The 26,652-nt window shown below is 42.1% G+C and overlaps 1 protein-coding gene across 3 annotated transcripts in view; it reads right to left on the bottom strand.

The window, feature by feature from the left end:
• Positions 1-25,946, bottom strand: part of LOC149121609 (zinc finger protein 248-like) — a 30,864-nt gene extending 4,918 nt beyond the window's left edge. Inside the window, exons 1-3 of one of the 3 annotated variants that reach the window (XM_089316562.1) lie at positions 25,546-25,944; positions 1,832-1,958; positions 1,496-1,588 (exon numbers count right to left, since the gene is read on the bottom strand). In XM_089316562.1, coding sequence (XP_089172688.1) covers positions 1,496-1,588; positions 1,832-1,958; positions 25,546-25,878 — 553 coding nt within the window. In that variant the 5' untranslated portion in view covers positions 25,879-25,944. Of the gene's footprint in view, positions 1-1,495; positions 1,589-1,831; positions 1,959-25,541 lie in introns of all 3 variants that reach the window. The other 2 variants (XM_089316564.1, XM_089316563.1) reach the window with 2 other exon arrangements.
• Between the last annotated feature and the right edge of the window lie 706 nt (positions 25,947-26,652).

Genomic DNA, 26,652 nt, shown 5'->3' with positions numbered 1-26,652 from the left:
GCCAAGGACTTGGGCCAACCTCTGCTCCTTTCTCAGGTGCATTAGCAGAGAGCTGGATTAGAAGAGGACCAGCTGGGACTTGAACTGGCACCCATATGCAATGCTAGTGCTGCAGGCTGGAGCTTTAACACACTGCGCCACAGTGTCATTCCTAGCTTCCTAATTTCTGATGTCACAGCACAGAGGCTTATTCATGACCATCTTTTTTGAAAGATTTATTTATTTATTTGAAAGTCAGAGTTACAGAGAGAGGAGAGGCAAAGAGAGAGTATGGTCTTCCATCCAATGGTTCACTCCCCAATTGGCCTCAATGGCCAGAATTGTGCTGATCTGAAGCCAGGAGCCAGTAGCTTCTTCTGGGTCTCCCTTGGGTGCAGGGGTCCAAGGACTTGGACCATCTTCTACTGCTTTCCCAGGTTATAGCAGAGAGCTGGATTGGAAGTGGAGCAACTGGGTCTTGAACTGGTGCCCATATGGGATGCCGGCACTTCAGGCCAGGGTGTTAACTCGTTGCACCACAGCACCGGCCCCGTGACCATATTTTAGCATTTACTCATTTACTTACTTGAGAGTCAGAGACACAGAATGAGAGATAAAGACTGAACAGAGGTTTGCCAGCTATAGGCTCACTCCTCAAATGTTTCCAACAAACTATAATTTTCTTATTTATTTGAGAGGCAAAGAGGAAAAAAAAGGAAAGAGACTAAGAGATAGAGAGAGTTCACATTTATTGATTCCATCCTGAGAAAGTTCTATTCCTGGGGAAAATCATGAGTGGGTACTCAATTTGAGCGATGAGTTAGAAATAAGTTTCTGGGGGCCAGCGTTGTAGCATAGCAGGTAAAGCCACCATGGGCACCAGTTCAAGTCCTAGCTGATCCACTTCTGATCCAGCACTCTGCTATGGCCTGGGAAAGCAGTAGAAAATGGCCCACATCCTTGGACCCCTGTACCCATGTGGGAGACCTGGAAGAAGCTCCTGGCTCCTGGCTTTGGATCAGTGCAGCTCCAGCCATGACAGCCAATTGGGAAGTGAACCAGTGGATGGAAAACCTCTCTCTCTCCCTCGCCTTCTTCTCTCTCTGACTTTCAAATAAATAAATAAATCTTTAAAAAAAACAGAAACATTAATCTTTAAAAAAAAGTTTCTGAACATTACCTAATTAACAAGCACTGAAGGAACTAATAAGTGCATGAAGGAAAAGGTATGAAAGTTTAGAGAAGGACAAGTTAGAATTTGGGGAATTATCACACCTAGATAAAAGCCTTAGTAACATCAGAAAATGATTGGATTTTTTTTATTCAAAGAACATCTTCACTAAGAACAAAAGTTAGAAAGACACTGGTATCACTAAATACTCTAGAATGCCTGTGTCTGATGCACAAAACCAGCTGTCATCAGGAGTAAGGCTTGAGAAAAATTCATGGAAAGAGCACCAGTCACCATCTGCACAATTTCTGCCTTGGTCTCCCTCTCTCTTATGTGCAGACTGACCTGGAAGGCTCTGATTCAGGCATTCTTCCACTATCCATGGCTCTGCTCCTTGCTCCAACTTGAAGATCAAGTCAGGTTTGGTAATGCAGTGCCCTATTAATGGAAACATGTAAGACTTTGTGAAATCACTATCTTGGGTTATTTAAAGGACTATAGCTTGGTCCAGGAGCTATGCAACAAATGTTCCAATTTGAATCTTTTATTAGAGGGTAGATATTCAGATCATTCCTGGACTCAAATTCTACACCAGCCCAATATTAAACATTATAAAGTGTTCCCTTATTTGTCAAATAGCAAGAAAATATTATCACTGGGTATGTGATGGGTGTTACTCACCCAAGGAGAACAGGCTGCTGTAGGTCTCCAGCATCACATCTCTGTACAGGATTTTCTGAGCATTGTTCATTTTCTGCCATTCCTCCCAAGTAAAGTACACAGCCAGGTCTTCAAATGCTATCATCACCTGTAATATTACATTTCCAGTCAACATATTAATTCTGTCACAAAATAAACACCGACAGTTTTGTGTGGATACAAAGGAAAAAAGAAAGGATGTGGTTTCTCATTAAACTTGTTGAGTGTTAAGAAATCCACACAGAAGCATTCAACAGAGTCAAACCCATGATCTACAGGCTGTGAGAAATGCCTAAGCTGGAGGGAAACAAGAGGTTCAAATCACAAAGGCCACATCTGTCAAGGGGAATTGCACAGCAGGCTAACAGAGGGGCAATATTGACTCTTGAATGGGCAGGGTTAAGGAGAAGTATGTAGAAGCATTGAGGAAAAAAGGCAAGAAAACATCCATGAAACTATGATAGGAATGAACAGAAGATAATTTCCAGGAAAACACCATGCCTATCATTTCCAATATGTCAGAGAAAAAATACATTAAAAGACAGGGCAGACATTTAGCTTAGTGTTTCTGGTGCCACCTCAGAGTGTCTATGTTTGATTTCCAATGCCAGCTGCAGTTTTTAGCTCACAGATAATGCAGACCTGGGGAAGCAGTTGTGATGTCACCAATGAAGGAGGCCTAGATTCCATTTCTTAATTCTGGCTTCAGTCCTGCCCCAACTATGTTTGGTATGGTTATCTAGGGAGTGAATTAACGTGTCAAAGCTCTCTATCTCTCAGTCCATCAACTTCTTTCTCTATCAAGCTAATAAATATTTTTAAGTAAGAGAGAAAATACAGGTAAGACAAAGAATAAAAATTAGCTTTTGCCCTAGTCTATGATTATTCTACTGATAAACAATTGAAATAACATTATACCTAATTAAAGTGAAAGCAATGGTGGCCAGCTCCATGGCTCACTAGCTTAATACTCTGCCTTGCGGCGCTGGCACACCGGGTTCTAATCCCGGTCGAGGTGCCGGATTCTTTCCTGGTTACCCCTCTTCCAGGCCAGCTCTCTGCTGTGGCCCGGGAGTGCAGTGGAGGATGGCCCAAGTACTTGGGCCCTGCACCCCATGGGAGACCAGGAGAAGCACTTGGCTCCTGCCTTCAGATCAGTGTGGTGAGCCTGCCACAGCGTGCCAGCCATGGCGGCCATTGGAGGGTGAACCAATGGAAAAAAGGAAGACCTTTCTGTCTCTCTCTCTCACTGTCCACTCTGCCTGTCAAAAAAAAAAAAGAAAGAAAGCAATGGAATTACTTGCCCAAAACATTCAAATGATAAACATTTGAAATAACATTATACATAATTAAGGTGAAAGCAATGGAATTATTTGCCCCAAAAGAGAACCTGGGAATGTCTGCAGTACAATCTGCACTTGTGACTCACTGAGAAAAATGCTTAGAGATTTGTTTAAGAACCTGCAATAGTCACCAGAATTGTGATGCAGCAGCCTAAGCCTCCACCATCACTGCTGGCATCCCATGTAAACAGAGGATTTGAGTCCTGGCTGCTCCACTTCCAATCCAGTTCCCTGCTAATCTGACTGAAAGAGAAGTGAAAATGGCCTGAGTATTTGGACCCTTCCACCAATATGGGAGACCTAGATGGAGTTCCAGGCTGCTGGCTTTGGCCTGGTCCAGTCCCAGCCATTGCAGGCATTAGGGGAAGGAAACAGTAGATAGAAGATATCTCCTTTTGTCTCCCTGTCTCTCCCAATCTCTGTAAGTCTGCCTTTCAACTAAATAATCTTAAAAAATAAATGAGCCTCTAGTAGATTCTCTTCTCCACACATTCCTTATCCTATTCCCAAATCCAATTAAGCTTCTCAAAGATATTAAGGACTCCATTACTCTAAAAATTCAAAAACAAACTTAACTGATTTGTGCTTTAGCACTCGGTAACTCTTCCTCTTGCAGAATGCTAAGTGTTAACTTCATAGATAGCACTAAAACACTCCTCAGTACATCATCTATGTGACAATAAAGACTGATTCAGACCACATGACCCCCAAAATGTAGCATATTGTGCTTAGTTTCAACTCAATTCGTGTAACAAATATATATTTTGCTATAGCAACAGAAAAACAAGAGACCAAACTGCATTATTAAAGATGATGGTAATGTTTCACAGTCATGCCAAATTCATCATTCATTTCTGCATATTTCATGAGAACAAATTTTATGTCTATTTTTCTATTTTTCTATTTTAAAAATTTTTAAAGATTTATTTATTTATTTGAAAGGAAGAGTTACAGAGAGAGGGGTGGGTCTTCCATCTGCTGGTTCAGTCCCCAATTGGCTGCAGTGGCTGGAGCTGCACCAATCTGAAGCCAGGAACCAGGAGCTTCCTCTGGGTCTCCCACATGGGTGAAGGGGCACAAGGACCTGGGCCATCTTCCACTGCTTTCCCAGGCCATAGTAGAGAGCTGGAGCAGAAGTGGGGCAGCCGATTGCAAACTGTTGCCCATATGGGATGCCGATACTTCAGACCAGGGTGTTAATCCACTGAGCCACAGAGCCAGCCCTGTATTTTTCCATTTTAATTAACTAGTATACTGGGACCAGCACTGTGGCATAGCAGGTAAAGCCACTATCTGCAATGCTGGCATCCCATATTGGTGCCAGTTCAAGTCCCAGTGGCTTTGCTTCCAATCCAGCTCTCTGCAACGGCCTGGAAAAGCAGTAGAAGATGACCTAAATCCTTGGGACCCTGTACCCATGTGGGACACCCAGAAGAAGCTCTTCACTTCTAGCTTTGGATCAGTGCAACTTCGGCCATTGTGGCAAACTGGGGGGTGAACCAGTGGATGGAAGACTCTCTCTCTCCCTCTGCTTCTCTGTAACTCTGACTTTCAAACAAATAAAAAAAATCTAAAAAAAAAAAACTAGCATTAAACACCTAAAATGAGTACTGCCAAGCTGGGGAATAATTTGAGAAGAAAAAACACTTACAAGTGATATATTAATTTTCCTTCCTCCTAGAATCATGTGGAGGGCCTAGAATCATACCTGGGAGAGAAGGTGAATGGCAGGAGTTCAAAGAAAACTCGGGAGGCCAACGCTGTGGCATAACGGGTAAAGTTGCTGCCTGCAGTGCCAGCATTCCATATGGGGGCTGGTTCAAATCCTTCCTGCTGAATGTACAATCTAGCTCCCGGCTATGTCCTGACAAAGCAGTGGAACATGGTCCAAGTCCTTGGGCCACTACACCTGCATGGGAGACCCAGAAGCTCTTGGGTCTTAGCTTTGGATCAGCTCAGCTTTTGGCCTTTGCAGTAATTTGGAGGGTGAGACAGCAGATAGAAGGCTTTCTTTCTCTCTCTCTCACTGCAACTCTTTCAATAAATAAATGAAACTTTAAAAAAACCCTCTGGTTTCCTTCTGCACTGAACAGTGGGAAAAAAGAATATGATAGAATGAATAAAGAATAAGAGGGATAACATATTAAGCTGCTTATCAACAGTCAGGATGAGGGCTGGGCTGGCGCACTGTGCTGATCTGAAGCCAGGAACCAAGTGCTTCTCCTGGCCTCCCATGCGGGTGCAGGGCTCAAGGTCTTGGGCCATTCTCCACTGCACTCCTGGGCCACAGCAGAGAGCTGGACTGGAAGAGGAGCAACTGGGACAGAATCTGGCACCCCAACCTGGACTAGAACCAGGGGTGCCAGCACCTCAGGCAGAGGATTAGCCTATTGAGCCATGGTGCCGGCCCTGATTTGCAGTTCTGACCCCATGTTATGGGCTGCACTCAGCTGGGCAGTTCCTGTGATCACTCCAGGAGCAGAAATGAGAGTTTAGTCACTTGGAGAACTTATTGAGGCTTCACTTAAGTGTCTTGGGTTTGTGGTGAATCTTGGCTACATATTATCATTTTTTTTGACAGGCAGAGTTAGTGAGAGAGAAAGGTCTTCCTTCTGTTGGTTCATCCCTAAATGGCCACTATGGCTAGCATGCTGTGCCAATCCAAAGCCAGGGCCACATGCTTCCTCCTGATCTCCCATGTGTGTGCAGGGGCCCAAGCACTTGGGTCATCCTCCACTGCCTTCCCAGGCCACAGCAGAGAGCTGGACTGGAAGAGGAGCAACCAGAACAGAACCAGCACCCCAACTGGGACTAGAACCTGGAGTACTGGTGCCACAAGTGGAGGATTAGCCTAGTGAGCTGCAACGCCAGCCTACATACTATCTCTTCAACAGGCAGGCCCCAGGGTTTTTCAGAAGATAACAACAGTCAGAAAAAGAAAATCTGAAAAGGCCAATACTTTAGAAATTGTCTATTTCTGGTGCTGGTTCTGTGGCATACCAGGTAAGGCCACCACCTGCAGTGCCAGCATCCCATATGGGTGTCAGTTCAAGATTCGGCTGCTCCACTTCCGATCCAGCTCTTTGCTATGGCCTGGGAAAACAGTAGAAGATGGTGACCCATTCTTTCCACTGGGATCTCACTCGTGGAGATCTTTCATTTAGGTTTTTTTTTCCCCTCCAGAGTGTCTTGACTTTCCATGCCTGAAATACTCTCATGGGCATTTCAGCCAGATCCGCATGCCTTAAGGGCTGATTATGAAGCCAGAGTGCTGTTAGGACATTTGCCATTCTATGGGTCTGCTGTGTATCTCACTTCCCATGTTGGATCATTCTCTCCCTTTTTGATTCTATCAGCTAGTATTTGCAGTGTCAGCTAGTATTTGCAGACACTATTCTTGTTTATGTGATCCCTTTGGTTCTTAGTCCTATCATTACGATCAATTGTGAACAGAAATTGATCACTGGGACTAGTGAAATGGCATTGGTACATGCCACTTCGATGGGATTGAATTCGAATCCCCTGGTTTGTTTCTAACTCTACTGTTTGAGGTAAGTCAGCTTGAGCATGTCCCGAATTGCACATCTCTTCCCTCTCTTATTCCCACTCTTATATTTAACAGCGATCACTTTTCAGTTAAGTTTCAGCACTTAAGAAGAATTGTGTATTGATTACAGTATTCAACCAAAAGTATTAAGTAGAACAAACAAAAAAAATACTAAGAGGGCCACAGCACACCTGCCGCAGCAGCCACTGGGGAGTGAACCAACAGAATTTCTCTCTCTCTCTCTCTCACTGTCCACTCTGCCTGTCAAAAAATAAATAAATAAAAGAACTGCAAATCAAATGGCTATTTGTTAAGCCATTGTGTTTTCTGATTTGTCTTACTTCAAATGCTGATACATATCAGTAAGTATGGCAGAAAGTTGAATTACATGCAAACTACAATGCATACAACTTCAAAATTTCATTTAGAAGTTGCATTAAAACAAGGCCAGCATTGTCACATAGCAAGTAAACCTGCTGTCTGCAATGCAAGCCCCTCATATGAGCACTGGTTCATGTTCTGGCTGTTCTGCTTTTGATCTAGCTTCCTGCTGATGGCCTGAGCAAAGCAATGAAAGATGATCCAAATACTTGGGCAAATGCTACCAATGTGGGAAATCCAGATGAAGATCTTGGTTCCTGGCCTCATTCTGTCCCAGCCCTGCTCAATGAGGCCATCTCTGACGTGAAAAAGCAGAAGGAAGATCTCTCTGGGTCTCTCCTCTATACACAATATTTTCAAATAAATTTTTTAAAAGCTTAGAAAAAAGCTCCTATAAACACGATCTTTGTCTATCAGTTAGAACTTAGGAAAGCTGCTGACACTAAAAAAAAAAATTCCTGGGATTCATACAAATAAATTATCTGGAGATCATATGGTTGTGCTTCACATTTCGGCTTATATATGGTCATTGTGTTCTTTTGGTTTATATTTTAATAAGCTTATTATTGCATGAAATTTAGTTAATATAATTTTACTATTTCAGAAAGCAGGATAAAGGTTCAGAGTAGTTTTCTGTAGCTGCATGTATACTGCATATTGTTCAAGAAGAAATAACTGAAAGGGGGAAAATTTTTATGATATGCTTTTTGGTTTTTTTAAAGATTTATTTATTTATTTGAAAGTCAAAGTTACACAGAGAGAGGAGAGGCACAGAGAGAGAGAGAGAGAGAGAGGTCTCCCATCCAATGACTCACTCTGCAAATGGCTGCAGTGGCTGGAGCTGAACCAATCCAAAGCCAGGAGCTTCTTCCAGGTCTCCCACATGAGTGCAAGGACCCAAGTACTTCAGCCATATTCTACTGCTTTCCCAGGCCATAGCAGAAGTGGAACATCCAAGCCTTGAGCCCATACCCATATGGGATGTCGGTGCTTCAGGACAGGGCATTATCCCACTGTGCCACAGCACCGGCCTCATGATATGCTTTTTGAAGTCACACACTCCAAACATAGCATTAGTAGCAAAAGGGAAGACATGCTCAGGAAAATTTTCTAAAGCAATACTATGTGAACTGGTGACAATTTCTGAAATGGATCTGAAAAATAAATGTTTTTTAATTAAGTGTGGCAAAGTGGAGAACATTAGACAGAAGTTAGGGTGCCAGGTATTTACAAATCATGTGACACTACACAAAGCACTTTTCTCCTGAAATACAATATGTTTCATCTTTTTTACAAAGATCCTGGCAAAACTTCCTTGAGCTACCAGGGAGGAATATTAGAATACAGGGGGAAGGAGTCCTCCAAGATGGTGGAATAGGGAGGGAGCACACTGATAATCCAGGAAAAGATAGTTTAATAAAAGTGGAGATACTGTAGTTTCAGGGAAGAGTTACAGGAAAAACTCAGAGGAAACTCTTCCAGAAGTAGTAGGACATGGTGAACCTATGTGGAGGACACAGGTGCCCATGGCTCAGGACCCCAGCTGCCAAGTCTATGCACCAGCTCTGGAAAGGGAGGTGAGGTGAAACCTCAGTAGCCTGAGACACTGGTGGGGAAGCAGCAGGAAGAGCCTAGAGGGAATGAGGTTTGAAGCCCCATGGGGGAAAGTCCACCAGTCTAACTAGAGGAGAGAGAAAAATAAATAAAATAAAGTAAAATAAAATAAAATGGACCAGTATGGACACAATTCTTTTTCTCACTCACCTTACAAAGGTGAGCAAGACAAAGAGCAGGCACCATTCTGGATATACATAAAAGCTATGCCACCTCAGGGCTGTGCCTGCCCTAAGCCAAACAGAAAAACCTGACTCTGGTGGGGAGAAATAACAGGAGGTTAGGACCTAGTGAATGTGTGGAGCTTATGAACTGAGACTGTGAAAAATAATAACAAAGATGAGGGTGTGTGAGAGAACTCATGGAGTGCCTGAGACGTGAGTACTCTCGGGAGATGCCACAAACTTGGTAAACTTGGCAACCTTATGAGAGATTGCAGGGAAATGTGAGCTTACACTGAGGACTGCACAGATCCTTTGGGTGGTCCTTGTGACAGAGCAGACAAATATTATACCCACAGGGGCCAGAGCTCAGACAATGACTGCCTTCAATTCCGCTCAGCTGTGTGGAATTAATTCCCTTCTGAATTAAAAAAAAAAGAGAGAGAAAGAGAATATCTAGCATGCCTAACCTGGGTGTGTCACCATTAACCCTGAAGAACCAAACAGAGCTCTGTGGCCACACCCATCACAAGCCTCTAAGGATCCATCAAAAGCAGACAGTCCACTTAATCTAGAGTCAATGTATAAGAGAAAAACCACCAAAGCAAAAAAAAAAAAATAGAGAGAGAAACCAAAGAATATCTTCACAATGCCAAGCAATGAATGAAGAAACTGAGGAAAGAAGAAAAAAGAAGACATCATAACACCCCCAAATGAACAAGACACCCCAATTCAAGATTGTGAAGATGATGAGATAGAAGAAACGCAAGATACGGATTCAAAAAATTTATGAAAACAACATTTAGAAGTTCTCAAAAACAAATTCTTGAACTTCAGAAATCCTTAATGGACATTTTCTCTCTCATGAAAATGAAATCTTAAGGAGGAATCAAAATGAAATGAAAAACTAGTAGAACATGAAACTGTGATAGTGATGAGAAATCATAATGAAATGAACAATTCAATACATCAAATGACAAACATATTAGAGAGCCTTAAAAGCAGAATGAGTGAAGCAGAAGAGAAAATTTCGGACTTCAAAGACAGAGCACAAGAAAGTATACAGTCAAACCAAAGAAAAGAAGAGGAAATTAGAAATCTAACAAATATTGTTGGGAATCTACAGAATACTATTAAAAAAAAAAAATTCGCGTTCTAGGAGTTCCTGAAGGCATGGAGAGAGAGAAAGGATTAGAAGGCCTTTTCAGTGAGATACTAGCAGAAAACTTCCAGGGTTTGGAGAACAGAGACATCCTAGCACAGGAAGCTCATAGAATTCCTAGTAAATATGACAAGAAGAGATCTCATCACAACACGTTGTAATCAAACTCACCACAGTGAAATACAAAGAAAAGATCCTAAAATGGGCAAGAGAGAAACGTCAGATTACTCTCAGAGGATCTCCAATTAGACTCACAGCAGACTTCTCATCAGAAACCCTACAGCATAGCAGGGAATGACAAGATATAGCCCAAGTACTAAGAGAGAAAAACTGCCACCCCAGAATATTACATCCTGCAAAGCTCTCATTTGTGAATGAAGGTGAAATAAAGACCTTTCATAGCAAACAGAAATTGAAAGAAATTGTCATCACTCATCCAGCCCTGCAAAAGATGTTTAAGCTGTGTTACACACAGAAACACAGAAACACAGTCATCAATATGAAAGAAGGTAAAGGAACAAAACCTCACAGTAAAAGATCATAGGAAGTTCAAAGCACATATTAGAAAATATCTTTGGCAAATGGCAGGGCAAAGTTACTACTTATCAGTAGTCACATTGAATGTTAATGGCCTCAACTGTCCAGATAAAAGACAGACTGGCTGAGTGGATTAAGGAATAAAACCCATCTATTTACTGCTTAAAAGAAACACATCTTTCCAACAAAGATGCATGCAGATTGAAAGTGGAAGGTTTGAAAAAGATATTCCATGCTAACAGAAATGAAAAAAGAGCTGGTGTAGCCATTGTAATATCAGATAAAATAAACTTTAACAAAAAACTGTTAAGAGAGACAAAGAGGGGCTTTATAAAATGATAACAGATCAATTCAACAGGAAGATGTAACTATTATAAATGTGTATGCACCTTATTACAGGGTACTGGTTTATTTAAAAATTTGTTATGGGACTTAAAGGGAGACTTAGACCCCAATACAATAGTATGGGGGACTTCAATACTCCACTCTCAGAAATAGACAGATAAACTGTACAGAAGATCAAAAAGGAAACGCAGACTTAATTGTTCAGCATAGCCCTGACTGTTAATGAACAACTTAATACATTATCCCTCTTAGTATTTTTTTTGTCTGTTCTACTTAATATGACTGGTTTAATTCTGTAATTATCACACAGTTATTCTTAAGTGTTGAAAATTAACTGAAATGTGATCCCTGTTAAACATAAGAGTGGGAATAAGAGAGGGAAGAGATGCATAATTTGGGACATGCTCAAGCTGACTTGCCCCAATTGGTAGAGTTAGAAATATACCAGGGGATTCCAATTCAATCCCATCAAGGTGGCATGTACCAATGCCATCTCACTATTCCAAGTGATCAATTTTAGTTCACAATTGATCATAATGAAAGGACTAAGAGTCAAAGGGACCACATAAACAAGTCTAGTACCTGCTAACACTAACTGATGGAATAAATAAAGGGGAGAGTGATCCAACATGGGAAGTGAGATACTCAGCAGACTCATAGAATGGCAGATGTCCTAAATAGCACTCTGGCCTCAGAATCAGCCCTAAAGCCATTCGGATCTGGCTGAAAAGCCCATGAGAGTACTTCAGGCATGGAAAGCCAAGACACTCTGGCAAAAAGATCTCTGCGAGTGAGATCCCAGTGGAAAGAACAGGTCTTCAAAGAGGGAGGTGCCTTTCTCTGAAGGGAGGAGAGAACCTCCACTTTGACTATGACCTTGTCTAAACAAGATAAGAGTCGGAGAACTCAAGGGGCTTCCATATCCTTGGAAACTCATGACTGGTGCATAGGGAGATTACTGATGCCATAGACAGGAGTGTCAATTGGTAAAGTCAACAACAGGAGTCACTGTGCACTTACTCCTCATGTACGATCTCTGTCCTTAATGTGCTGTGCATTGAGATTTAATGCTATAACGAGTACTCAAACAATATATTTCACTTTGTGTTTCTATGGGCGTGCAAATGGTTGAAATCTTTACTTAATGTATACTAAACTGATCTTCTATATAAAAAAAGAAATTATCAATTCCCAACTTGACTCTCACTGGGATTAAACATGACAATAGGTCTGATCTGATTTCATCATCATTTAAAAAAAAACTCATCTATGATTTTTCAATTTATGTTTCTGTGTGGGAGCAAACTGTTGAAATCCTTACTTAATGTATACTAAGCTGATCTTCTGTCTATTAAGATAATCAAAAATGAATTTTGATGTGAATGGAAGGGGAGAGGGAGTGGGAAAGGGGAGGTTTGTGGGTGGGAGGGACGGTATGGGGGGGAAGCCATTGTAATCCATAAGTCGTACTTTGGAAATTTATATTCATTAAATAAAAGATAAAAAAATACTCCACTCTCAGAAATAGACAGATAAACTGTACAGAAGATCAAAAAGGAAACAGCATATTTAATTGGCACTATAGCCCAAGTGGATCTAACAGATATCTACAGAACTTTTCATCTTACAGTTCCAGAATATACATTTTTCTCAGCAGTGCATGGAACCTACTCTAGGACTGACCACATACTAGGCCATAAAGCAAGTCTCAGCAAATTCAAAAGAAGTAGAATCATACCATGCAGCTTCTCAGACCATAGAGGTATGAAGTTGGAAATTAGCAACTCAGGAATCCCTAGAGCATATGCAAACACATGGAGATTGAACAACATGCTCCTGAATGAACAATGGGTCATAGAAGAAATCAAAAGAGAAATCAAAAACTTTCTGGAAGTAAATGAGGATAACACAACACACCAAAACTTATGGGATACAGCAAAAGCAGTGTTAAGAGGAAAGTTTATATCAACGGGTGCCTACATCAAGAAATTGGAAAGGAACCAAATAAATGAGCTTTCAATGCATCTCCAGGATCTAGAAAAACTGAAGCAAACCAGACCCAAAACTAGTAGGAGAAGAGAAATTATTAAAATCAGAGAGGAAATGAATAGCATTGAATCTAAAAAAAAAAAAATTACAAAAAATCAGCCAAACGATGAGGAGCTCGTTTTTTTAAAAAATAAACAAAATTGACACCTCGTTGGCCCAACTAACTAAAAATGAAGGGAAAAGACCCAAATCAATAAAATCAGAAATGAAAAGGGAAATGTAACAACAGATACCACAGAAATAAAAAGAATCATCAGAAATTACTACAAGACCTGGTATGCCAGCAAACAGGGAAACCTATCAGAAATGGATAGATTCCTGGACACATGCAACCTACCTAAATTGAACCAGGAAGACATCGAAAACCTAAACAGACCCATAACTGAGACAGAAATTGAAATAAAGGCCCTCCCAACAAAGAAAAACCCAGGACCAGATGAATTCACTGCTGAATTCTACCAGACATTTAAAGAAGAACTGACTGCAATTCTTCTCAAACTAGTTAGAACAATAGAAAAAGTGGGAATCCTCCCAAATTCTTTCTATGAAGCCAGCATCACCTTAATTCCTAAGCCGGAAAAAGATGCAGCACTGAAAGACAATTACAGACCAATACCCCTGATCAACATAGACACAAAAATCCTCAATAAAATTCTGGCCAATAGAATGCAACAACACATCAGAAAGATCATCCACCCACACCAGGTGGGATTCATCCCTGGTATGCAGGGATGATTCAGTGTTTGCAAATCAATAAGTGTGATACACCACATTAACAGATTGCAGAAGAAAAACCATACGATTATCTCAAAAGATGCAGAGTAAGCATTCGATAAATACAATACCCTTTCATGATGAAAACTCCAAACAAACTGGTTATATGAGGAACATTCCTCAATACAATCAAAGCATTTTATGAAAAACCCATGGCCAGCATCCTATTGAATGGGGAAAAGTTGAAAGCATTTCCACTGAGATCTGGCACCAGACAGTGATGCCCACTCTCACCACTGCTAGTCAATATAGTTTGAAAGTTTTAGCCAGAGCCATTAGGCAAGAAAAAGTAATTAAATGGATACAAATTGGGAAGGAAGAAGTCAAACTATCCCTCTTTGCAGATGATATGGTTCTTTATTAAGGGGATCCAAAGAACTCTACTGAGAGACTATTGGAACTCATAGAAAAGTTTGGCAAAGTAGCATGATATAAAATCAATGCACAGAAATCAACAGCCTTTGTATACACAGGCAATGCCACAGCTGAGAATGAACTGGTAAGATCAATCCCATTCAAAATAGCCACAAAAACAATCAAATACCTTGGAATAAACTTAACCAAGGACATTAAAGATCTCTACGATGAGAATTACAAAACCTTACAGGAACAAATAGAAGAGGATACCAAAAAATGGAAAAATCTTCCATGCTCATGGATTGGAAGAATTAATATCATCAAAATGTCCATACTTCTGAAAGCAATTTATAGATTCAATGCAATACCAATCAAAATACTGAAGACATTCTTCTCAGATTTGGAAAAAATTATGCTGAAATTCAAATGGAGACACAGGAGACCTTGAATACCTAAAGCAATCTTGTACAACAAAAACAAAGCTGGAGACATCACAATACCAGATTTCAGGACCTGTCTTAATTATTACAAAAGTGGAAAATGTGTTTTGCTCAAAGCTTTTCCAACAGCTCCTCAGTCTAGTTTGCCTTCACTTTGAAAAGATACTTTTTCTAGGGTATACATGAGCATTTCATTGACTTTTCCATCAAACATAATCTTTGCAAAGAATTTAACTGTACCCAGCTTTTATCAGGAGAGCAAGAAGTCATCACATTGATGACTTCCTCCCTGAATGAGACTATTTGACATGCCTTTGAAGAACATACAATGCTAATGCCTTTTAGTCCTTCCTGGGTTTTGGTGCAATGCATGCCTCCTTTAAAAAATTATTTGTCATGGATGCTACAAATCAGCCCAGCTTATATGGCCCCCCTTCCAATGAAAAGTACTAAAATCAGTCAAATTGAATTCTGTAGGCACTCTCATTAGTGCTCTCAGTGACTTCTTCACTTGTGGAGCTCATATGCCTTCTAAATTCTTTGGATCAGTTATGATATCCATTACTTCTCAAGGGCTGTGATGCAAGGAATAGCCTCTCTTGGAACCTTGCTATGTGCCAGTAAAATTAAATTAGATGGCTATTAACTGTGCTCTACTGGAAAAACAGTCACCTACACACCTTGAGCCTGTGATTCTCCAAACCTTGTTGTCTAGTAGGACTTTGGCCATGGATATAGAACAGTAAAACAAGAGAATGGCTACTATGGCCTCCTTAATATATGATGGACCCAAACTTGACATACTGCATTTGGCAAAGGGGATGGCTTCCAATGTCTACTGTCTACATCGAGATGCCAGGGTACTGCAGGAGGTCACTATTCTAACAATAAAATAGAAAAACCATTTAAGTTCAGCTGGACACCATTCTGCTGACTGTTGATCTCATTACTGTTAATCGGAATGCCTTCACTGGTGACAAAGCAGAGACCCAAAGTAGTCACAGCCATTATCTGCTAACAAAAGCTTAAACCAAGAGTTATGGATTAATATCTATTATAACACAATATCTCAGAACCCATCTAGTCCATGTGTTGAGAGTTGGAAGCTGTTATAGTTGGCCCATACATAAATAGGATGCTAATTGTGCCAGATGGGTTCTATATCCTTGTACTGCAAGGAAGATGTCATAGATATTGATGATCCAAACTTATCCAGCTCCCTGCTAATGTGTCTGGGAAAGCAGCAAAGGCTTGCCCAAATGCTTGGGCCCCTGAACCCATGTGATATCTGGAAGAAGCTCCTATCTTATGAGATCAGCCTGGTCTAGCCCCAGTCATTGTAGCCATTCTGGAGGAGAACAAAGCAGAGAGATTAGTCTCTCCCTTTCTCACTCTAACACTACTTTTCAAATATATAAATAAATCTTTTAAAATGTAATCATTTCAATAGATTCCTCAGTGCTCAGTCATGATGACTTTTACTGTCTTAAGGACATTTTCATTTCTTTTTTTATTTATTTTTTTAACTTTTATATAATGAATATAAATTTCCAAAGGATTACAATGGCTTCCCCCCATATCTTCCCTCCCACCCACAACCCTCCCATCCCCCGCTCCCTCTCCCCTTCCATTCACATCAAGATTCATTTTTGATTCTCTTTATATACAGTAGATCAGTTTAGCATATATTAAGTAAATATTGCAACCGTTTGCACCCACATAGAAACACAAAGTGAAAAATACTGTTTGAGTACTAGTTATAGCATTAAATCTCAATGTACAGCACACTAAGGACAGAGATCCTACATGAGGAGTAAGTGCACAGTGACTCCTGTTGTTGACTTAACAATTTGACACTCTTGTTTATGGCATCAGTAATCACCCTAGGCTCTAGTCATGAGTTGCCAAGGCTATGGAAGCCTTTTGAGTTCACTGACTCTGATCATATTTAGACAAGATCATAGTCAAAGTGGAAGTTCTCTCCTCCCTTCAGAGAAAAGTACCTCCTTCTTTGATGACCTGTTCTTTCAAATGGGATCTCACTCGTGGAGATCTTTCATTTTTTTTTTTTTTGACAGAGTGTCTTGGCTTTCCATGCCTGAAATACTCTCACAGGCTTTTCAGCCATATCTGAATGCCTTAAGGGCTGATTCTGAGGCCAGAGTGCTGTTTAGGACATCCGCCATTCTATGAGTCTGCTGTGTATCCCACTTCCCATGTTGGAATATTCTCGCCTTTTTAATTCTATCAACTAGTACAGACCTTTGACTCTTAATCCTATCATTAGTCATAAAAATTCTGCTCTAAGCAAGACACACATAAAGCCAATCTCATCCCTTTCTCAACAAAAATTTAATGCTAACTGCATATTTAGGAGTGTTCTATTGCATTGAATTACAGTACTTTTCTATATCTTATTTTTTCACATTTTATTTATTTGAGAGGTCAAATTATAGACAGTGAGAGGAAGAGACAGAGATAAAAGTCTTCCATCTGCTGGTTCACTCCCCAAATGGCTCTCACAGATGGAGCTGCACTGGTCTGAAACCAGGAGCCAGGAGCTTCTTCTCTGTCCCCCCTTGGGTAAAGGGGCCTAAGTACTTGAGCCATCTTCTACTATTTTCCCAGTCCATAGCTGAGAGCTTGATCAGAAGATTAGCAGCTGGGGCTAGAACTGATGCCCATATGGGGTGCCAGTGCCACAGTACCATCCCCTCTACATCTTATAAACACATCTTATCTGTAAGAAGAAAACTGAAAAGTGAGTCAAGTATATCACAAATTATGTTAGAAATTATCTCTAATTTGAAAAAAGGAAAACCCTAAAATAGAAATGGTTCATTTTGGCAATCTGCACAAATAACCTGTGTCCTATTACTTTATTCTTTGGAGTACTTTTCCAGATTTCTTCTGGCCTTCCTGCCTTCCCTTGTTCCTCATACCCTTTCAATATCACTGCCTCTCTGTCCCTGCAGTTCTCTCCCTTTCAAACCAGTCTTGTAGACTGTCAATCATTATTTCAAAATGTTTTGTAGGAAGGGCCTGAATGGCCTTCTAATATCCCTTAAATATATATTTCCATAAAACAGGCAATAGAGGGGCTGGTACTGTGTCCTAGCAGGAAAAGCTGCTGCCTGCATTGCTGGCATCCCTTATGGGTGCTGCTTTGAGTCTCGGCTGCTCCATTTCTGATCCAGCTCTCTTCTAAGGTCTTGGGAAGCAGTAGAAGATGACCCAAGTCCGTGGGCCCCTGAACCCATGTGGGAAAACTGGAAGAGTCTCCCAGCTCTTGGCTTCAGTTTGGGGTAGCTCCAGCCATTGCAGCCATCTGGGGAGTAAACCAGAAGATGCTTCCATCTTTCTCCCTCTCTCTCTGCCTCTGCATCTCTCTAACTCAAAGAAAACAAAACAAAATAAATAATAATAATAATAATAAAAATAATTTTAAAAACAGACAGTAGAGCATAGTGGGAAAGCCATTGCCTGTGATGCTGGTATTCCATACTGTGCATGAGTTCATGTCCCAGTTGCTCTATTTCTGATCCAGCTCCTCCATGTGCCTAGGAAAACCACAAAGAATGGTGCTTGTGCTCCTACTCCCACATGGGAAATGTGGAAGAAGATACTGGCTCCTGACTTTAATCCAGCTCCAACCCCAGCTGTTGTGGCCATTAGGGGTGTGAAATAGTGGATAAATGATTTACATCTCTCTCTCTCTCTCTCTCTCTCTCTCTCTCTCTAACTCTGCCTTTGAAATAAATAATATTTTTAATTTTTTTTAAAAAATTAACAAATGGCCCTAAATATTCTGACTCATCTTGACATGTAACAGGAGCCAAGAAAGTTGCTGCTGACTTTATGTAGTGTCTCCTCAATCCATTCTATAAGAAAAAAATATTTATTTCTTTTGCTATCCAAACATTCAAATCCAAAAGAAATAATACTACCCAGTACAGCTCTGTTTAAGGCTGCTCCTGCACTGAGGAAAAGTAAAGGAGCAAGGGGCCCAAACCCTGTGTGGCAGGGTGACAGTCCCCTCCCCACTTTGCATCTGAGTTTCTGATTAGAGAGGGAGACAAAGGCAACTCCAGATACTGCAGTGGTACACAAACAGCCTCAATCACAGACACGCCTTGTGTGTGTGCAACAGAAGGAGAGCACAGAGCACTATGTAAGGGAGGAATACATTGAACACAAAAGGAAAAGGTGTGAATGGAGATAGCTAAGAATTTCCCCACTCTGCTAATCACGATCTCAAAGATGTCCAGGCCAGAATTCCATTTCACTTTGGAAAACCCACTCCATAAACTTTTCTCCACCTAGGTGTATTCTTCTGTGAGGAATCTGTCTTCCTGTGAGAGATGGCACCACCACAAACTGAAAACCAGTCAAAAAGCAGAGTGATGGCTTTAATTCTCAGAGGTGAATGGACAACCACATCTATGAATTCTGCCTTAAAAAATAAGCTTCCTTCTGCTCTAGAAATCGGATATAGATTTGGGCTAAAATGAGGACCACAGAGACCAGTTGAGTCTGTTAGGTGAGAAGGAAGGAAGCTTGATTTCCAGTTGTTACTTTGTAGCATGTTAGTTTTGAGACGATTTCATATTCCACTTCTATTTGAAGAGATAGAAAGGTAGAATCAGTGCCAGCCTAACACATGGCAGCTTTAGCCACTGATGACATCACAGCTTGCTACCCAAAAGGGACAGCCAAAATAAACTCAACAAATGAGAACCAAAATAAAACAGAACAGTCTAACATAATACCAACATTTGTTCAGCAGATATTACCAAGATCTTGACACACAAGTCATCAGAAAGATAAAGGGTGGGGCTGGCTTTGTGGCACAGTGGGTTAAGCCACCACCAAATAAAATGCTGGGATCCAATATGTGTGTCCACCCTTTAAAAAAGATTGATTTATTTGAAAGTCAGAGTTTTGGGGGCTGGTGCTGTGGCACAGCTGGTTGAGGCCCTGGCCGGCATCCCATATGGTCACCGGTTTGGGTCTTGGCTGCTCCACTTCCAATCCAGCTGCCTGCTAATGTGCTTGGGAAAGTGGCACAGCATGGCCCAAGTCCTTGGCCCCCTATATCCACATGGGAGATCCAGAAGAAGCTACTGGCTCCTGGCTTCAGATTAGCTCAGATCTGGCCACTGCGGTCATTTGGGGAGTGAACCAGCAGACTGAAGACCTCTCTATCTGTCTCTATCTCTATCGGTAACTGTCAAATAAATAAAATCATTCTTAAAAAAATCAGTTATGGAGAGGAGGGAGAGTCAGATGGGATGGCATTGTGGATTAGCAGGTACAGCTGTTCCCTGCAATGCTGGCATCCCATATAGGCACCAGTTCATGTCCTGGCTGCTCCACTTCTGATCTACTTCTCTGCTAGTGGCCCTGGAAAAGTAGAAGATGGTCCAATACCTGGGTTCTTGACACCCAAGTGGGAGACCTGAATGAAGCTCTTGGCACCTGGCTTGGGCCTGGCCCAGTTCTGGCCATTGCAGCCATCTAGGAAGTAGACCAGCAGATGGAAAATCTCTTTCTCATTCTCTCCCTTTCTCTATCTTTGCCTTGCAAATAAATGCTAAAAGAGAGAGAGATCTTCCATCTTAGATGGCTGCCATGGCCAGGGCTGAACCACACAGAAACCAGGAGCCAGGCACTTCATCTGGGTCTCTCACATGGCTTACAATGGCCCAAACACTTAAGTCATCCTTTGCTGCTTTTCTCAGGCCATCAGAAGGGAGCTAGGTTAGAAGTGGAGCAACTGGGACATGAACTGCTGCTCATCTGGGAAGCTGGCAATGCAGATGGTGGCTTCCCCCATTGTGCCACAATGTCAGCCTCACAAGTGTCAGTTTGAGTCACAGCTGTTCCACTTCTGGTCCAGCTCCCTGCTAATGCAACTGGGGAAGCAGAAACAGATGGCACAAGTACTTGGGTCCTTGCACCAACATGCAACACTTGGTTGGACTTCCAGGCTGGGTCAGCATTATTCATTTCAGTCTCTTGAATGAACCAGCAGATGCAAGATCCCCATCCTTCTGTCTCTGCCTCTTTCTCTTTAACTCTGCCTTTAAACTAAAATTTTTAAATCTTAATAAAATAAAGGGAAAGGGTGAAAGAGTAGCCATAGTAAAGTAATAGAGCAAAGCTACAGTTGTGCTGTCCCTCAGCAGCCTTCTGCCTTAAGTGGGAAGTCTCCAGCTTACAGACACTGACATAAAAGACACATTCACAAGATACTTCAAAACAACAGATGAGAGGTTTACAAAGCATATTTGTTTTATGATAACTTTCATTCAATAGGTACACTGGGTTTAGATATAAGCCTTTTGTGCAGCCAAGTTAACCCAGGGTCTAAATCAAAGAGACATACTGAGGAAGATGTGCTGCCAGGGGAGAGAGCTGCATTGTCTCATTGCTCTTGTAGCATCATAAAGAGAATGAAAAGAGCTACTCATGTGCATGGTTATAAGGAGGACAGAAGCACAAACATTTCAGAAGGGGGGAGCAAATTTCAAATATAGTTATTTTAAGAAAATGAAATGAAGTCAATTTCAGAATATAATGTGGAGTAGAAAAACACCATCAGTTCATCAATTCTCACAGGGATCCAGGAAAACTGCCCTGCCTATCCATAGACCAAATGTTTCAAAACCCATTTTCTGATTAAATTCAGAAGATTACAGGAATCAGCACTCTGGGTGTTCAAATGCCAAATTAAGTTTTAGTTTCCACTATGGGCACATGTAGCCCAATCACTCAGAACATGAGAAAAACTTTACCATATGAAGGAACATGAAATATTCAGGCACACAGAATAACTGTGCTTAGTGCTCAAAGTGAACCCCAGAATAAGCACCCAGAAAACCTGTTAGGTCTTGGGTCCAGTGCAGTGGTGTAGCATGTAAAATTTTATTTGTTTATTTAAAAGGCAGAAATACAGAGAGGCAGAGGCACAGAGAGTGGTCTTCCATGCACTGATTCATTCTGAAAATGGCTGCAATAGCCAGAGCTGGATCTATCTGAAGCCAGGAGCCAGAATCTTCTGTCAGATATCCCATGCAGGTGCAGAACCCAAGAACTTGAGCCATCTTCCACCGCTTTCCCAGGCCACAGCAGAAAGCTGGATCTCAAAAAAGCACCCATATGGGATGCCAGCACTATAGGTGGCAGCCTCACCTGCCATGCCACTGTGCCAGTCCTCAAAATAAACCTATTTTAAAAAGCATTTTAAATGAGGGATGGGAGAGAGTTTGTTTATCCAAAGCAAGGATAACAAGATAATACCACACAGAAGAAGCTCCTGGCTCCTGGCTTTGGATCGGCACAGCTCCGACCACTGTAGCCAATTGGGGAGTGAACCAGCAGATGGAAGACTTCTCTCTCTCTACCTCTCCTTCTCTCTGTGTGTAACTCTGACTTTCAAGTAAAATAAATAAATCTTTAAAAAAATAACTACTAGTACTCATTAACTTCAAAAATATAGAAATTTAATGAAACTCAAAATATAACCAAAATAATCTACTACAAATTATAATCTTTGAGTCATGTTAGAAAAAAATTAACCCCTCCCACACTTTGAAAAAATGCACATGGGGCTGGTGTTGTAGGTTAAGCAGACCCTGGCAGTGCCAGCACTCACATGAGCACTGGTTCAAGACCTGGCTGCTCCTTTTCCAATATAGCTCCCTACTAATTCACCTAGGAAAGCAGAGGGTGGTGGCCCAAGTGTTTGGGCCCCTGAAATCAAGTGTGAGAACCAGAAGAAGCTCCTAGCTCCTGGGTTCACCTGGCCCAGCCCAAGTCATTGTGGCCATCTGAGGAGTGAACCAACAGATGGAAGACCTCTCTTTCAATCTCTCTGTAAATCTGCCTTTCAAGTAAATAAAATGAATCTAAAAAATACACTGTATACAATGTATATTTTGGTTATTCTCTCATACAAAGAAAGCTCAGATAAACTGTAGATGAATTCTCCTGGCTTGATGCAATTCAGAGGATGATTGCCTTCTGCCACCCTGTGGTAGACATCAATGAAAGTTATTAGTGGGAAGATGAATGGGCCAGTGCCAAAGCTCCCTAGGCTAATCCTCCACCTGCAGCACTGGTACTCTGGGTTCTAATCCCAATTGGGGCACCAGTCCTGTCCTAGTTGCTCCTCTTCCAGTCCAGCTCTCTGCTGTGGCCCAGGAAGGCAATGGAGGATGGCGCAAGTGCTTGGGACCTGCCCCCACATGTGAGACCAGGAGGAAGCACCTGGCTCCTGGCTTCAGATCAGTGCAGCACTCCGGATGTGGTGACCATTTGAGGGGTGAACCAATGGAAGGAAGACCTTTCTGTCTCTCTCTCTGTCTAGCTCTGCCTGTCAGAAAAAAAATGGGAAGATGAATGGATACCATCAGACTGCTTCCTCACATGGCACATTTTCTTAAAGACATCACTGCTACATTAACAGATTATGTCTCTCATGTGAAACATATCTCTCCTAAAAATTTGAAAGAACTTGCCAGAAACCTAGAGCAGAGCAGGGAATGATGTGCTAAGAACAGTCAGTTAGCCTGAGTAGTCTAGGAATCCTGTTCTTGGCTGTTTTCAAGTTTGTATTAATGTACACACAACATAGTTGCTGAGAAAGTGTCTTACAGCTGTTTCCTGGGTGTGAAGAAACTCTTTTCAGCAGAAACACATAACTGCTTGTCCACTCACAAGCACTGTGATAGGGAGTACATGGGGGAAAAGGTCAAAACACACTGGGTTTGACAGGAAGAATGCTGTTACTCTAACAACCTCTATCCAGGATTCCCTTTCTATTTTTACTTCCTGTTTTTACTATGGTAAATGAGTTTTACAGGTTATTAATCTTGTGACAACAGGACTCTAACAGAATCTATGAAACACTCAGTTAATCAAGTGAAAACTTCATTATACTGAAAGTCTATAGCAATAGTTTTTAGGGCCACATCTCTCTTTTTGTAAAAATGATTTATTTATTTATTTGAGAGGTAGAATTACAGATACTGAGACAGATAGACAGAGAGAAAGGTCTTCCTTCTGCTAGTTCACTCCCCAGTTGGCTAAAATGGCCAGAAGAAATGCACTGATCTAAAGCCAGGAGCCAGGAGCTTCTTCTGGGTCTCCCACATGGGTGCAGAGGCCAAAACCCTTGGGCCATCTTATACTGCCTTCCCAGGCCACAGAAGAGAGCTGGATCAGAGGAGGAGCAGCTGGTACTTGACCAGTGCCTACCCATATAGGATGCTGGTACCACAGGCAGAGGATTAACCTGCTGAATCACAGTGCCAGCCCAAAGCCACATCTTTTACTGTACTGTTTGTGCATCTCTTGGAAGGAAGGGGCATATTTTCTCTTTTCTTCCTTACTCCTCCTCATGTTAACACCTTGTACAAAGGCTTACACAGAACACAGTCATTATGAAAATCTATCATTAATATCCTCCCATGTTGAAAATGTCATGGGGTTAAACACAGAACCCAGAATAAGAAAAGTAATTGGAAGCTGGTGTTCTGGCTGAGCGGGTAAAACCATAAGGGTGCTGGTTCGAGACCTGGCTGCTCCACTTCTGATCCAGCTCTCTGCTATGGCCTGGGAAAACAGTGGAAGATAGCCCAAGTGCTTGGTCCCCTGCATCTGTGTAGGAGACCTGGAAGAAGTTCCTGGCTCCTGACTTCAGATCCATGCAGGTCTGGCCATTGTGAACATCTGGGGAGTGAACCAGCAGATGGGAGACCTCTCTCTCTCTCTCTCTGTGCCTTTGCCTCTCTGTAACTCTGCCTTTCAAATAAATAAATGTTTTCTTTTTAAAAAGTAATTGGCCCTCTTAATTAAAACTGTATGGACTGTAAGATAACCAGCTTGGTGGAGCATTGAGTGACTGTAAAGAACCAGAAGAGAAAAATTGCACTTTTCTGTATTTATGTTTTCATAGCTCTCCACTTTATGAATATCCATATTAAAGTAGCTCATTATTAACACACACAGTAGACTTGCATTAATTTCAGTTCACGCCAGTGCCGCGGCTCAATAGGCTAATCCTCCACCTAGCGGCACCAGCACACCGGGTTCTAGTCCTGGTCGGGGTGCACTGGCCTCAGCATGCCCACTGCGGCAGCCATTGGAGGGTGAACCAATGGCAAAGGAAGAACTTTCTCTCTCTCTCTCTCTCTCTCTCTCTCTCACTGTCCATTCTGCCTGAAAAAAAAAATCAGTTCACTTCTCACTTTGCAAAGAGATTAGCAGCAGGTAATAATAGTTGACATCCCTAATAACATAAGCAAGAAGGGGTGAAGACAGAAATTGAATAGCAGGAAAATAAATCAGCTATGTTTCCATGGCCTCAAGCTCCAGATTGAAAAAGGGTCTGTTAATTAAACACAGAGGAGAGATCAATGCACATAGCTACTGCACAAGCTTCACATTGCCGCTGGGAAATACATCCAAACACAAGGTGCCCCAGCTGTCAGATGTGTCCACGGGGTCCAGCATGGGGGCCATGAGCCAGATCCTACTCTGATCTTCTCTCTCCACCTCTCTGCTGCCTCAGGCTCCCAGCTGAAGGCCACCAAGCCTGCCCAGCTGGAACTACCATGGGATATAACAGGAGGCCCAGCCAGAAAACATTCTTTGACCCACCCAAAGTGAGAACTGGGCTTATTTAAATATAGGGAATGGGACTCCGTCCTTCGCCTTGCTCTCAACTGCCCTGCTTGTGCTGTTACTCGTCCTGTGTACTTTAAGAATTTGAGTGAGGCAGCCCATGGGACTGGCCGAGCATTGGGAGACTGGGAAGCGGCGGTGGGAGACACAACACCTGGGCCCCAGCCTTGACTCTGCTGGAGAAGCTCCCAGAATCACTGAGAAGCTAGTGATCAATGCCTGGGAGCCGACATCCACCATCACACCCACCCCTCTCCCACACATGCATAGATGCCCCTTCCTATTCTCCATACTTGCCGTGGAAAATCTTAGGAGCACGTCCCCTTTCTTCAGGACACCTGGAGGGCAAAGTGGAGAGTGTGGGACAGGAGAAGTCACTTGAATTTGGGACCCACGGGTGGCAGATGCAGAAGCACAGAAGCAGTGGGTGGTAGGTCTGGGGTGTGTGCTCCCCAAATGCCTGCAATTGCACTTGCAGAGCAAGACGCCCCAGTGAATGTGGGAGAAAGAGCAAAGCAGCCTCTCAGGGAACACTCTGACCAGTAAATGAACTTCATCTGTTCCCAACCCTGAGCCACAGGGAAAGGCACGCGCATGCGCACGTTCTCCCACATTCACACGCACAGGCATTCAGAGAGGAAAACGTTAGAGCACCGGGTGACTCTGGGAAATGGAGTCCAGGCCAGGGCATTCCTAGATAGACTTACTGGCCCTCTCCTAGGGCTTCAGTGTGGGGTGGGTGGAGACAGGCTGGGAACCAGAGGGCGTTTGCTTTTGTTTACATCCCTCCTTCCCTTCCTTCCCACCCCAAATCTCAAGGGTCAGGTGCTGTTCTTCCTTTCTTGAACAAAATCTTAAGAACTGACAGCCACTGCTGCTGAGTCCCAAATGCCAGTTCCCTCACACATGCTGTTTCCCTCAGAAAAATCCCCCTGCTGCTTTATTCCTGGGCAGCTTCTCTCAAGTAATAAATGACAATGATTTCAATGTAACTCTTAGCACAGGTGTAGACAGCATAGTTTAACATATAGATTTCAGAATACAATTTTTATTTGTGTCTTGTTGATGTTTGTTGTTCTTTTCAAAGCATTTCACACCACCCTCTAATTCACCAAGTACAAAAAAAAAAAAAAAAAAAAAAAAAAAAAACCAGGAGAGCTGGATACAGGACTAACATTGCCAAGTATCTTCTAGGGGCCAGATTAACAGAGTAAATGCCTTACTTTGTATCATTTATACCTTACGTCAATTCTGGAGACAGTATTATCAATTTACAAAGAGAAAGCCGAGGTGGAAAGAGTTCAGAATTGAATTTGCCCACGGAAATATGGTTAAAAAGTCTAGGTTAAAAGCCAACTAAAGTTAAATATAGGCATTCGGATCTGGCTGAAGAGCCCATGAAAT

Source organism: Oryctolagus cuniculus, chromosome 16, assembly GCF_051225735.1.
Source record: "Oryctolagus cuniculus isolate XC-2025 breed Fujian yellow rabbit chromosome 16, ASM5122573v1, whole genome shotgun sequence".
In the NCBI taxonomy this organism is placed as follows: domain Eukaryota; kingdom Metazoa; phylum Chordata; class Mammalia; order Lagomorpha; family Leporidae; genus Oryctolagus; species Oryctolagus cuniculus.
Note: the sequence above shows the minus strand (reverse complement) of the source record. Positions and strands in the feature narration are given on the sequence as shown.